Source organism: Lates calcarifer, linkage group LG7_1 (assembly GCF_001640805.2).
Source record: "Lates calcarifer isolate ASB-BC8 linkage group LG7_1, TLL_Latcal_v3, whole genome shotgun sequence".
In the NCBI taxonomy this organism is placed as follows: domain Eukaryota; kingdom Metazoa; phylum Chordata; class Actinopteri; family Centropomidae; genus Lates; species Lates calcarifer.
This window is the reverse complement of record NC_066839.1, coordinates 2,678,749-2,693,677: the sequence shown is the minus strand read 5'-3', so window position 1 is coordinate 2,693,677 and position 14,929 is coordinate 2,678,749. Positions and strand designations below refer to the sequence as shown.

The 14,929-nt window shown below is 40.2% G+C and overlaps 1 protein-coding gene across 5 annotated transcripts in view; it reads right to left on the bottom strand.

Annotated features, from left to right (window-relative positions):
• vash2 (vasohibin 2) overlaps nt 1-14,929 on the bottom strand; it is a 34,648-nt gene that overhangs the window by 4,355 nt on the left and 15,364 nt on the right. For 2 of the 5 annotated variants that reach the window (XM_018682915.2, XM_051071685.1), the window contains 4 exons: nt 13,949-14,186; nt 13,703-13,846; nt 9,852-9,970; nt 228-5,956 (listed from right to left, as the gene is read on the bottom strand). In XM_018682915.2, coding sequence (XP_018538431.1) covers nt 5,887-5,956; nt 9,852-9,970; nt 13,703-13,846; nt 13,949-14,186 — 571 coding nt within the window. In that variant the 3' untranslated portion in view covers nt 228-5,886. The other 3 variants (XR_001961642.2, XR_001961640.2, XM_051071684.1) reach the window with 3 other exon arrangements.

Below are 14,929 nucleotides of genomic sequence, written 5' to 3'. Positions count from 1 at the left end.
CAGTAAACTCAGATTAGCAGTGAATAGGACTGATCACTAAAATGCAACAGTCTGGTTTAAACTATCAGTACATTTCATTGGTTCCTGATAAATAAACTTCTTTCATGCTAAATAAACTTTCTGCAAAGCAAAATGTAATTATAGCCATCAGATAAATGTAGTGAAGTAAATAACATCTCATTATCAGTTCTTGAAAACCACTTTTTGAAAAGTAAGACAACACAGAGTTAAAAACATAGATCATTTATTAAAAGAACACATGCTGCTACAGTTGTTGATAAAAACAGCTGCTGCCAGACCACTGATACTGTAACAGTAGGAGAGTTACAATAATAATATTGACTGGGGGGTCACATCTTCTCCTACTACAGATCTCCACAGGAATACAAAACCACACCGTTTTCTCACACAGGAAACTTGGACGGACTCAACAGCGCTCAATAAAAATATTGATAATACTAACATCAATGTGTGTGTTTGTGTGTGAGCCAGCTCTTCAGGGCTGTGTGTGTGTTCATCAGTCTGATTTGTCAGTCTGCTGGCTGAATACTGTTACAGTGGTCGGGGGTTTGATTCCCGCAGAGCATCACAAACACATCACACAGACTGAATTTCTCAGAGTCTGATAGAAGGCTGACTGTCCGTTCCCTTTGTCCCTCACAGCACAGAGCAAATCTGTCTGCGGTTCAAACTTTGTAACAAGCAAAAGATTTCGCAGAAACAGGCGAGAAGAAGGGAAACTAAACTACGTTTGTTGTCACAGAACATGGTCGAACAAGAAAACAAAATAAGAAGGTAGTAGTAGCAAGTGTGAATGACACCTTTAACAAAGAACTGTATCTTTGTTCAGTGGCAGATACGACTGCAGAATCGGCAAATTTTTTTCTCCTCCAGACAACACAGTACAGACACAAAGTCACACATTAAATAAAGATGTTTCAGTCTGATTAAAGCAACACTGCTGAGGCACTGGAAGCTTCACATGGGCACAATTTCATATCCATCAATTCTTTATTTCAAATATTGTCTAGATATGTGTAGATAAATATTTTCTGTCAATTCAGCAGCCGCAGTGCACAAATACAAAATGTAAATTTTTTTTGTCCAGCAAAAATTTAAATATCTTTTTCATTTGTGTTATCATATACAACAGGACACTTTTTGATCTAAAATCTGAAAATTATATTATTGAAATTGCAGCCACATCAGAGATTTCAGATCTTTGTGTTGTCAAATTTGTGTCCAGTTAAAGGTTGCTGTATTAATCTCTGATTTTACAACAGACCACAGAACATTTCACAGTACAGGGAGTTTAGGACTTGGATGGAGCTGAGAAACATGGTTCAGCACTTTGGAAACAAAGGCCTTAGAAAAACACCTGCTACAAATACAAGGTGTTTTTTTTTCTTTTCAAACAAATGCTTCTCATTCAAAATCATAGTGTACAATCAAAGAATCAAACCCAAATGATAAAACAGATTTGAGAATGCAAAACTCCAAAGATAATCTTATTAAAAAAAACAAAAAAACAAAAAGAAAACATTCAGAAAGATAAATTGTCAAGCACAGAAGTCTCTATTGCAAACTCAGTTGCTACATCGAGTTATTACTGTTTTGGGCTGTTGTTTTGTTTTTGTCTCCGGTCACACTTAGCGTGGCAGCTTGTGTTTCTGTGTCCCCACTGAGCAGTCAGGTAGTTTGTCATTGTTGGGTAAAAAACCTCCAGATCTGCAGTTGTGATGTTTGTCTTTTGAATCCAAAGTCTTCACAGTCATTTGTGCATCCAGAGTTATTAGCAAACTTTTAGGCCCTTGGAAACTGTTGAATCTCTGTATAGTTCCAAAAATACATGAACATCAGTCAGAAAAATGTACTCCAAGATATGTTGCTTCTTCAGTATGAAAATGCTTCATTTCTTTACTTTTGTTTGTCCACAACACCGGTGAGAAAAAGGGCTAAATACTGGAAAAGCAAAGCAGCTTTGTGCTTTTTTTTTTTTTTTTTGAATGCTAACAAAAATGAAGCCTTTAGAAAGTATCAACACGTAACTTTCAGTACAAATATTTGATCATGTTGAGCTGGTTGGTTTGTGCCAGAGTTGGAGATGTGACAGTCAGATCTCTCTCTGGGCTGTGCTATGGTCCACTGCTGGCCACACATCAGAAATATGTAAAAATATTCTGCTTTTTCTCACAGCACCTTGAATCAGTGATAATGGCTCAGGCTGAATCTACACAGAGAGAATGCTGTAGGTTTAGTTAAGCTACAGAGTGGTCCTGGTCGTACTTGGCAAGTACAATTATTCTAAATGATCAAGAGTTGTTTCTGTAATGGTTGAAAATGTGGTTTGTTTTTGTGCAGACTGAGCCACAAACACCTTCCACCATCGTCGTTTGAACTGTGGAAGACTAGGATTTTTTTTTTAATCACAATCTGTTCTCCAACACAGCGTGTGCATAGCTTATTGTTTAACCAAAAAGCTAAGATGCAATGTTTGTAGTTTTCAGTTGGCAACAAAACACACTTGTTCTGTGAGTGAGAAGACACCGAGAAACATTCAAAGAAAAGTGATAAAACAATCAAATGAAACACAGACTTCTGAAATCCTCCTGCTGATGATTGAATAGACCACAACTAAAGTCAAGGCTGTTTTGTTTTTTCCAAAATTTTACAGATACGTGAGATCGTTTTCGCTCCATTAGAGCCAAAGCTAAAGCTGCACCAGAAACCCAGAAACCATTTTAGTCAGGAAATGTCTTAGAATGCCTGGTGATCACCTTCACACTTGGTTTTGGGAAACACCAGTTTCTTTTATGTTAATCCTTCAGATGAAAACTGCAGAAGTCAGTTGTTGTTCTTCAGTTGTATCATCAATTCAGTTCTAAGTAGCCTTAACTTTTAGCGGGCTAGCCTTTTTCTAAATACTTTTAGTTTACTTCTCCTGATAGCTACCCTCAAGATGCCTTTGAGCAAGGCATTTATCCCCTTAACTCTGTGAGTAGAAGTGGTTGGGGAAGTGTCAACTGTTGTCCATATCTTTCCTTAAAACGGCTTAAAACAGTACAGTACATTCTGTGGACATAACATGAATAATGTGTTCTGATTTCAGGTTTCCATGTTGTGTGATAAGAAGTGAATACTGTTTGATCTCTGGCTTTGATATGTGACATTGTATGTGTTGTATCAGAATGGTTAAAATCATCTCTGAATATCATACTGGACACGTGAGATTTCAAGCTTCTTTGATTTCAAGCTTCTCAGCTGCGATTCATCGAAGGCCTCAACAGGAGAGTCCAAAAAAACCAACCAAATTTTAACTCTGATTTGCCTTTTGGACAATCCTTATGATACGTCACGCGTATGAGCGTGAAACAGTGCATACAGTACTGAAAGGACTCTCGTAGGTCACTTGGTACCGAAGCTTCACAGAGCGAAAAGACGATTCATCGAGCTGCTCTGAGAACTTACGGGGTTTCCTGACTCTCATTTGTCTCCTGTGTTGAACTGAAAATATGATTTACTGATTGAAAGACTCCTTTAAACACAAACACTTTGACCTCTGTGATGTTTCAGGTCGACACATCACTCTCATGTCACAGACTTACGGTCGTGTCCTTTGACTCTAAATCACATTTTTATTTGTGACCAACAAGATCACATTAGAGCCCTCAGAGGATCCTGACCCCACAGTCCTCACTTTAATATCTGCTGTTCATCCCTCGTGTCAAATTAATGTGTCCTGAATCAGGCTTTTGTTACAGAGCGTTCACTCGGCCAACAACATCTGCCTTCGCTCACTGTTTGTCCGAGTGGACAAACTGGCTGCAGCTGAGCTTGGACCAGCTGAGTCATTTTATTTTCCAGCTGTTAATGCAACAGCTGTGGTGGCTGCAGCCAGACGGCGAACAGTATGTTGGTTTACTGAGCTGAGCTCGGTCAACACGTATGAGACTCCACTGGCCTTCTGCTCACACAGTACATCACATGAAGCCGTGTGTTTTCATTCACATGTCAAACTATCAAAACTGTTTATGCCCTTTCTATTACATATAACTGTGTTGCAGTTGACTATCCTTCATATTTATCTAAAGCATGCGGTTCCCAACCTGGGGACTGAGACACCTAAAGGAGTCTCAAGAAAAATCTGAGTGGGTCACCAGTGAATTAAGATGATGAGGCAACTTTTCTGCAACTTTTTCTTTCCTTTAATCAACTGGTGACCCGTCAGATTCTTCCTCATCCTGACCCCCAGGTTGGAAACCACTGGTCTAGATTGTTTGTGGAAGTTTAACATCATTTTTAATACAGACATCAGTCCTCTCATACATACTTCCTACAGCTTGTTTTTCCATCCCACAGCTGATGTTTTCTGTTGCAATTACACAATACATAACAATAGAAATCAATCTGTTAAGTAACTAATGATCAGGACTTTGAATGATCAATGTTTCAGTTCTTTCCTCTTGTTAAAGTGCTGTTCTGTCTTCCTGTTTAGCATGAACCATTGTGACCACTGGCTGGAAACACCAAGGAGCAATAACTTTGAGTGCAAGATGAATCCATTCTTGAGATTTTTCAGCTGAGGAGTTTCTTTCTGTCGTTCTGAAAGCTTGGATGGAAACAGAGCTGTGGATATATATTCAGTTAATGTGTCAACAGAGGGCAGAGGAGGAGGAGAAGAGGGAATGAGAGAGAGAGAGAGAGAGGGAGAGAGAGGTTTGCCGCAGTGTCCTAATGATGATTCTCTGATCTGCAGTGAATCCTCCCCGACTCTCCTCACTCGTCCCCCCTCTCCTCCTCCTCTTCCTCTGTTTTATCCTCCTGTTTCCACTCTATCGACTCTGCGTCTTTGATCGCCTTGCATACTTTATTGAACGTCCTCTCCTCATTCTAAACTCATCCGCTCTGATCAATACCCTCCACATATAGAAGTCTACTTAGTCATCTTATTTAAACTGCTGTTGTTTCGGAAAGGTTTCAGGAAAGTCAAAGTGTAACTAGAACATTACTTCAGTGATCTTCCTCTTAAAGACGAGGCTGAGGGGCCGCAGTGGTTCCACAGGTGTTTGAGATTAAAGTGGGATAACAGCTACACCTGCTAATGTCCTGTTTCCTTCTGATCTCATGTTGCCTCCCTGTAGCCTCCAGCCTCTACGAACGCCACCACATGTTGGAGAACGGACAACAAAATGAAAATTGCCTCAAAACATATTAACTGCCTAAATTCTCAGCAGTCTAATTGTGCTATTAAACTGGCACCAATAAATGTATCTTTTCTTAGTTTTGTTTTGTGCAAAGAGAGGTTAGCATCTTTTTGTTGTGACTCTTCCAACATGGCAAATTATCTCTTTAAGTATCTAGTTTTTCTTCTGTCTCACTTCCTGTTTTAGCTCTTCTCTAAGACACAGTCTCTGAGGGGTCACAGAACCAACTGTTAACATGTTGTCAGGACACGACGGCGATCAACCTTTAATTTCTTACCACCACATGACTTCAGTGGTGGAAGTGATCACTTCTTATACTTCTACATCAGAGGTTAAGTGTTTCAGTTACATGGCTGAAATGTGTAAGTGTTAAAAAAAGAAGCGGCCACTCTCCGGCTGTGTGTGATAAGTTGTTGTCGAGGATCCAATGCTACAGGTAAACACCTTGAAGTATGAAAACCAGACCAGAGTCTCAGCTTCAAAGAAGTTCTTCCTGTTAAAGGTCAGAAAAGCTCTTGACATATATTTTGTGTGTTTATCATCCACCTTGACTGTGTCAAAGCTGCAGGGACTCCTCTCCTAAAAACGCTGGTGGCTGTTGGAGACTCTTGGATCAGGGTGGTGGAGACATCTGGACGGATGTGGGAGGGGATGACAGTGTCCTGGGGGTGAGGGGAGGGGATCAGATGCGGATCTGGTAGCCGTCGTTGAGAGTGCTGAGCTCCGGAGGTTTCCTCTCCACCGAGGCCGGCCTGAGAGATGAAGCAGGTAAACATGCCGATCATACATTGCATACTAAAAGCACAGAGGCAGCTGTTGTAGAAGTGATCCCTCATGTCCCAGCTAACATTAGCCATAAGACTGAGGCCCAATCCCAATTCTCTCTCTTGACCCTGCCCCTTGTTTTGGAGTGTCCCTTCAGAACGGAGCTGCAAGGTGTAGGAGTTTAAATCTTTGCCAAATGCTCCGTTTGGAGCGACATGAGAGGCAGAGTGTTAGGGCTAAGGGGGGAGCTGGGATTGGACCCGAGTCCTTGTAAACCATTATAGATTAAAAAAACATGAATAAAACAAATAATCTGCAGCGTTCAATCACATTTTGTTCAAACTGCTGTTTTTCTACTTTCACACAGTTTGCTGATGTTTTATGAGGTAGATCCTGTAAGTTTGTATAAGGCCTTAAGCACAGGTGCAGTGTAATTGGTTGAGTAATGCTGAATATAAACAGAACAGTTTGTCTCTTGTTTTCTGTAGGATACATTGCAAAGGAAAGGGAAGAGCAGGATGGAGGCAAAAGACATGACGATAGAAAATAAGGAGATTCAGGTCTCTCGTATTTCTCAGTAAGAGGTTAGAAAAGCCAGTCATCAGATTTAATCCTCAGTGCTGGTTCCCTCTCATGTCATGTCCTCTCTCTCTCTCCTGTCTTTATCCTGTCTTTTATTTTCTTCAGTGATTTCTGCTTAGGAGGAAGCTTTCAAGCTCTCCCTCTCTCTCTGACACATCAAGGAGAAAATGTTATTTGGTGAAGTCAATGTGGGGAGTTGACAGCCTTTTTATTCCTCCTCTCCTCTTCATGTTGTCTACCACCCTCCTCTTTTTTTATCTCCCTCTCCACCTTTTCTTTTTCCAACCTTTCTCTCCACTGTGCTCTTGCTTCTGTTTGTCATTTTCCAGTCAAAAATTACAGAAATGTATTTTTAAAATCTATTTTAATGTTGCTTTCATATATTTCAAGATGCATTTTTTTCTTGAAAGTGTTAAAATGCCTCTTACTTTTGTGTCGTGTCTTACTCATGCTCCTGAAATAACCCTGTGCTGCTCAAGTGTCCGTGCTCTCAGCTGTTAAAACCAGCAGCAGATTATTAGGCTGCCTCTGCTGGAGTCGTCTGTTTGTTTGAAGTGGCAACATGTTGTTAAGTGCTCTGCTGATAACAGTAATAGCTTTTTAAGTGCCACATTCAAGTGGTTTAGAGTAGTAATGTGTTCTTCTGCTGTTCTCCTGATCATTTACACTGTTCCTCTGAACTGATGAAACTATCGACTAAGATTTTTAAAAACCTATGAATTTAACTGAACCCTGAAGGAAAAAGAATCACATTTAGACTAATAAAGAAACTTTTTCACAGTTAACATCTCACCTGCCTCTGTTTACTGACTATAGATTTAATGAGAGAAATCAGTGGGTGATAACCGACTTTAGCTGCTTTCACCTCCTGTACAGACATTAAAATATCACGTATCTCTATTCTGCACAGTTAGTGCTCTTTATAATTTACAGCAGCAGTTCAGCTGATCAAGTTTTAGTTTTCAGCTCACACAACTGAAAATACATGCTGCTGACAGAGGGATTGTTAGAAGTGGTTAAACCTGGGAGGCACAGGTTATAATACAATCTTCTGTCAGTGAAAAACTAGTTACAGAGTTATTGTTAATCAGACAGGATTTACATTCACATTTTAATTTTTCATATTTAAAAATACAGAATGTATGGGATCTAGAATTTTCCGTTTTTAACTTGACAAGAATGTATTAAATTAAGGGTTTGGCTTTAACTTGAGGGTGAGGGTTATAAACATGTAATCCTTCATCTACTGGGGAAAAAAATCAACAATACTGGATTTGCTATTTATTTTCATTTTCAGTTTTACTTTGTTTTAATCCTTGTAAATCTTCTTTATATGTGTGTCTTGTTATCTCATCTTGTGTTTCTGTTATATATTATTTAATGCCTTTCTGTCTTATGTAAAGCACTTTGAATTGCTTTTTTGTCAAAACATACTCAGATACATTTTCTTTTCTTTGCCTACAAGAACTCTACATGACGACAGCTGCTGTATTAGGCAGAGCAGCAGGGTCTTATGTCTCATTAGCCCAGAGATTTTCATTACCAAACACTAGGGGGCATGTTGGTTAAATGCAGTTACATGCAAAATGAGGCTCTGGTGTAAAATTCAACGTGTTTAACTGCCTAAAACACAACTGCTCCTTTTTCATTTTGTTTTTCTCACTGAAACTCTGCAAGACACTGTTATTAGTAACTGAACTATTATGTTTTACAAAGAAGATGGAACAAACTGTGACTGAATCTACATTATTTATGAACGCAGTGCTTTATAAACTACATGATTTGGTTTGTTACTTTACTGAGGACAAGATATTAACCTATCAACTATAACATTTAATGTTTTCATGGCTGATTTGCATTTGGAGTTTTATAATTTGCATTCTGAAATCATCTATCACATAACTGAATAATCTGTTAACACAAACACACACGTCTGAATAACTGGACTGCTTGAGCTTCTCATAAGAAAGGTCATCGTGGTGCCACGTCAAAATGGCAACACCACGACTGTCACTTATTCTGGTGCAGCGTGTGTGTGTGTTTGTGGTGACTCTGCAGTACGGCTGGGCTGCAGCTGTTGTCCAAGTCAGATTGTGTTACATCCCACCACACAGCTGCCAGCACACACAAACACACTCAGCATCCTGTGTATGTGTGTCAAAGTTTCCCTGGCATTAGACTGGAGTGGTGAGTCACCCTGTTTTTAAGAGCTGCTAACCCTGAAAGAACTCCAGCCGTTCAAATGGAGAGTTTAACACACTTTCTTACCCACAAATTTGTTGGCAACAGACACTTCTACGTTAATTACACTGGACATTATCTAATTTAGTGTTTGTGATAGTTTGACCCTCGGGTAATAGTTTGGAAAAGAGTAATGTGTGAAGATGTGTCTTTCAGCAGCCAGGAATTTAGCTGGTTCATTAAGCAGTGAAATCTATTTTTGAGGAGTTCACACACACAAACAAAAAAAGAACTATTTTAAAAAACAAGTTATAATTCATAACTGCAGGACTGTATTAATGCCAAATTAAAGAGTAGCACTTAAAAACTCAAACAAGATCTTCAGTCATGTCCTTCAGTATGTATATGGTGGCCACTGAGCAAAGTGGCTTTAAATTTCCAGATTTCCTTATGGAGTTTGGTTCAGTGTTCTATTCGATACAATGACCACGGTTTTACTTGCAGCATCAGTGGCCTTACATCCTCTATCTCAGACAGGAAGAGAGGCACTCTGCTGCTGAGTGTTGGCACACACACACACGCACACACACACAGACACACACACACACACACACACACACACACACACACACAGATGACAGCACCTAGTGTCAGCTGAACAGAACAAGGACGTCTGCCTGGTGATAATGCTGAGCTGTCGGCAACAAAGACACATGCATGCAAGCTCTTCAGTGTCAGCTGTAGGTTGAGATTAGCGCCTGTGAGTGGCTCTGGTTCTAACGCTGCATTTTCTCAAGCTACACACACACACACACACAATGGGTTGTTACCATTAAGATGTCAGAACAATGTATTCACTTTAAGTCTAAACTCTACTTGACTTTAAGGGCAGAGGAGAGAGCAGACAGGAAGTACCACACAAGGTCTAGAAAACACCGGCAGCCACTTTTCAACTGCTGGTGAACTCACTGGTAAGTTTGGAAACAGTCTTCAACCTAAAAATCTCATTACCTACTAAAATAGAGAAAGTGGTCTAGAAGAGCACAAACAAGACCACACACAAACACACACACCATCTGCTCCAAGATTCCTGTCCTGAGGCACGAGCAGAACACTTACGATTTGTCTCTGCGGTGTGTGAAGCGTCGCTGGGGACTGCTCTGTCGCCGCCGTGGTGATAAGGATTTTCCCCGGCTCCGCTCTTTGATTGGTGACTGGGCGCTGGATGATTTCAGGATCTAACACACACACACACACAAAACAACAATAGTGACAAATTAAAGTTTTTTATGTTGGGTTTTACTTTCATGTCTTTAAGCACGTCGGTACATTATTTACAGAATCTAAAGAAGGTTCTGCTGGTTACTGAGGAGGTTCTCAAGATCGTTCAGGATGTTTTGTTGGTCGATGGGAAGGTTCTAGAGGTACTTTAGATTGTTATACAGGTTGTTTAGAAGGTTTAAGTGGTCACTGAAAAGGTTCTACTAATAGTTTTAAGAGGTTTTAGTAGTCATTAATAGAGATAGACCGATATGTTTTTTTCAGGGCCGATACCCATACCGATTATTAGTAGTCAAGGCGGCCAACAACCGATATTTATATATATTCATTTACAGTAAAAGTGAAAATAATGGCGTCAAAATTTTGAATAATACAAACTTCAACACTTCATTTAAATGCCTTTAAGCATATGCTTATTAAACAGCTTTTCAGATTTGCAACATGTTAAAGATTTTTTTTTATCTTAGACAATAGACATCTATATTTTAAAATTCTAACTAAAAGTGCAGGGAGCTCCCAGGCTCAGCGGCATGTCTTAGAAAGTTAAATGAAAACTTAAACAAATAAATGGCTCCCTAAAGTTTTCTACAGTAAATAAAGTTTTCCAAAATTTCAATATAACTAAAATGTTATTTTATCTTTCACTTATCTTTGTTTTAAGTTCAAACGTTTTCTCCTCTCCGCCGTGTGTGTGAGCACTGTGCATGCACAGTTTTCACTGCTGATTGGCTGTTGCCGTGGCTCTGCGTGTAACCAATCAGATGGAGCTGTGGGCGGGACAATGCTGGAGACAGAGTAGTGACTGCAGACAGAGTTTAATTTGATCTCCTACCGGCCGTCGGATTAAAAAAAAAAAAAAAAAGGCAGATGCCGATATGCGTCAAAATGCTGAATATCCATGCCGATTAGTCATTAAGAAGGTTCTAGTGGTCATGTAGGAGGTTACGGAGGTTGTAGTGGTGAATGAGGAAGTTCAGGTGCACTAGGAGAAGTTCAAATGGGCATGGAGAACATTCTACATGTAGTTTTGGAGGCTTAAGCGGTCAGTGAGGAGGTCATAGAGGCGCTTTGGAAGGTTCAAGGAGTCTTAGAAGTTGTAGTGTTCCTTTAAGACGTCCCAGAGGTCCTTCAGATGGTTTTTAGTCAGCCTTTAAGAGGTTCTGGACAAACCAAACCATCATGAAATCTTTCACCCAGTGAAAATGGTTTAGTATTTAGGACACATGCTGATTTTCCATTTACACCCTGCCTCATGTTTGTGAAGAACTACTGAACTTCCTCTGGCGTTTTAATGCACAGGAACTATGCAAGCATGACGCCAACAACCACTGCTGCTATTCAGCTGCAGGGCAGAAAGTACAACTGTGATGAATGGGGCTGCAGAAAAACAATCCATCTGTGCACGTTCATGTGTGAGCGTGTAATAATTTCTTTTTTAATCTTCCTCAATCTCACAAAAACTGCTGTGACAGATGAAAGGTGCAGAGAAAGCTACAAATGAGGCATCTTGCTTGTGTATGTGTAAAATAGCAATTTGAAACTATCATTAAGAACTCAGAGGGAGAAGAAAACTGCAGGATGAACATGGATGGCAAGTTTTCCTGGACAAAGCAGAAGCCAGGAAGTGGCTGATATTTCACAGCTGGTCATGTTCGTCATGTGGTTCTGACAGATATGTGGGTCAGTGTGAGTGTGTGTGTGTGTTTCTACCTCACATGTCCTAAAGCCTTTTTTAGTTCCCTGCTTCAACTATTTTTTAAACTGTGAAATTTTATATCTACCTCTGTGTACAGTAATCTAGTACTGCATTACTGTGAATTCTTCACATTCCAAACACACATTTTAAGTCTATACTTGTGAGGACAGTTACTCATTCCATAACCACTAAACATAACCTTAACATGACCCTAATTCTACCCTTAACTCAAAAAAAAGAAAAACAAGTCCTAAACCTCAGACAGACAAACAAAATGACCTCACTCTGAAAACATTCCCTCACTGTCCAAACTCAGATTGGGTCCTTGTGAAGACAGTGGTACATGAACACACACAGATACACACACAGACACAGACACAGACAAACACACTGAAGTCTATTTATAATAAATTCACATTCTCTGGAGTGCAGCAGAGATTATGTGTTTGCATGTACATGTGTGTATGATAGCTTTTGTGTGTGTGTGACAGCTGCAAAGTCACTGACCTACATATCCTGCTGACATGCAGTGCAGTCCATATACTGTACACTATGCTTACACATAATCATGCACACACAGACTCACACATAGACTTCATGGAACTGCACATGGAGAAGAAATATGGAAAAATGGAACAGAAAATATCAAATAAAACCATAGAAAATTACAGATAAAAACCTAAAGGGATTCATAAAAGATTTAACCTCAAACAACCTGAGTCTCCGTGTCTCTCTCTTCCTCACACACATATACACACTCCCTCCTTCCCCTCATGCCCTAAATAATTCCTGACAGTTTATATTCCATGTTCATCCCAACGGAAACTACATCCATCTCTGGTTACATGGAAAAATGTAATAAAGGTGTTTCCCCTTGTTCAGTCTAAAAAAGAAAAAATATCCACGAGTGTGTTTCTGATGATGAGTCAAGCCAAGAGGATCATCACAACACAAGACGACCTGCTGTTGAAACAGCAACCTTAAATCTGTCTAAACACTGAGATTAAAAATGAGACTGGCAACATCAAGACTAATAACACTGAAGGTAAGAGGAGACTGAAATACAAATATAAACTCCAGCTTAGCTCCAGAGGTGCTGAAGCAGGCAGGAAGCTTGTGGTTAAGAAGTAGCACTGGCTGCTGGGTTACATAAATGAAATCAGTCACGGGGGGAAATGACATGCAGCAGAAGACATGAAGTTAATGTGCAAAACTGAGTTTGGACCTGACTAATAGGCAGCGCATGTAATTCATCTGACCCTAAACATCAACTGTTTATTTTGCATCTGTTGATTTAAGCAGAAATTCACTTTTTGAAAGGTCACATTTGATCTGATGTTGAGAAGCATTTTAGTGTTTTCAAGGGAAATTCTGTTCAGCAATGAAATAACATGTCTGTATTGTATTTTGGCAGCTAAACACTCCATTAGGAGTACCACTAAGTACTGTTTTTCTTTTGTCCCTGTGTTTAGAATTGCCCATTTATCCCAAGCGATCCATTTTCACCCTCCACTGTTCAGTTTTTTTTTAACCGTCCTGGTTGATTTATATTGTGGTTTTGTTAACAGACACTGTGCTCTTCTAGTGCTGGCTGCATGGTGCCAATTTTCTTCTCCTGCTCCAGGCTACACACTTACTTACTCTCCAAACAAAACCACTTTGAAGCTCGTAAAGGGAATTTAACTTTTAATTCACGTTTTCTGTACCTACTGGGGCATTTTTGTCCTGAGTGCCCTTTCATTTCTGATCCATATCAAAAGTTATGATTATATAATGTAGTTTTATTAACACTGGTGGTCTGTAGGAAACACATTACCTTGACTGATGACAATTAAACACTTTGACAGGTTGTTAAAATTGAGTATGATCTAGTGTTTGGTGTTCTGTTATGGCTTCAGTAGAGAAAACATACAGGAAAACACTTAAAGGTTGGATTTCCTTGGAATGAGAAACACACGTTAAAAGTACTATCGTGTGTATATACGATATGTACCTTCATCCTCATGTCCCGCCCATGCTTCTCCAGCTCCTTCCTCATCTCCTGAGCTCCCAGTCTGGCAGCATTCAGCACCAAATGCTTCCATTCGATTGGCTGGAAGACGTGGGGGTCATGAGGCACATACAGGCCGATCTTCACCTGGGAGAAGCAGATGATAGGTTTAAACACACCTTTACTGATTCTACTAATACGTCTTTCCTGCCTCCATAGCCCATCTCCTCGTCCTCCTCCCTCTCTTACCTTCTTCAGAGTGTGCTGGTATCTCTTGTAGGAGCTCTCAAACTCAGCCACCAGTTCTCCCAGTGTGCGGTGGGTCAGTGGTTTGTCCATCAGGTCCTGGCGGCGACTCATGCCCAGCGATCCGTAGCGGCCGTTGCAGTAGACGCCCAGCACGACATGGTGGAAGCAGTGGCCCGAAAACTGAGTCTTAAAGCTGATGGGGAAACGCTCAAGAGACGTCAGCCCGTTCGTCAGGTAGCTGGTCAACACACTGGAGTTAAGGAGAATCTTTTCTATGTATGTTAACACTCTGACTGCACCGCTGCAAAAAGAAACTGAATTTGAGCTCAAACCTGAAAGTGAAAGTATATTTGTTTGGATATGTCACAGCAGAAGAAACACAGACGTGTGAGTCATGTGAAATTAGATTCAGTCTGACTCTCAGAGGGCCAGTACCATGAAAATGCCACAGGATAAACAATGGGTCTCAGACAGGTTGTGTGTTTGTTCTGCTCCTTCTGTCTGACTGAATCCTTCAGAGTCGTTGTGTTTTTCTCTTATTTAACAAGAAAACCAAAAACAGAGAAGTTTCTGAGCTATCTGGTGTGACTGGAAGCCTGAAGGGATGTTGGGAAACAAGAGTGGTGATAACTCTTATCTGCTAGTGACAGCCCTCAGGTAGATTAAGGTGCACCTCTTGACCTCTGGCCTCCTTTTCCTCTTCCTCTTCTGATTTATTTTCCCATTTTTTCTTCATCTTTCCTTTCTCTGTTCTCAGTTCATTTTAGTATGAATGCAAGCAGAAATGTAATAATACTTCTGTGGTTGAGAAACATGTTGCTGCAGAGCTGAGCTGCTTCAGGATTCAATGTTTTAGATGTAAAATTAAAAACAGCGAATCCAAATGATGAACGACTGAATGAGATCTATATTTAGCCAGCTCTCATGCTGTGCACTGATCCAAATGTAGCAATATGTGCAACACATGCACACAAACACACA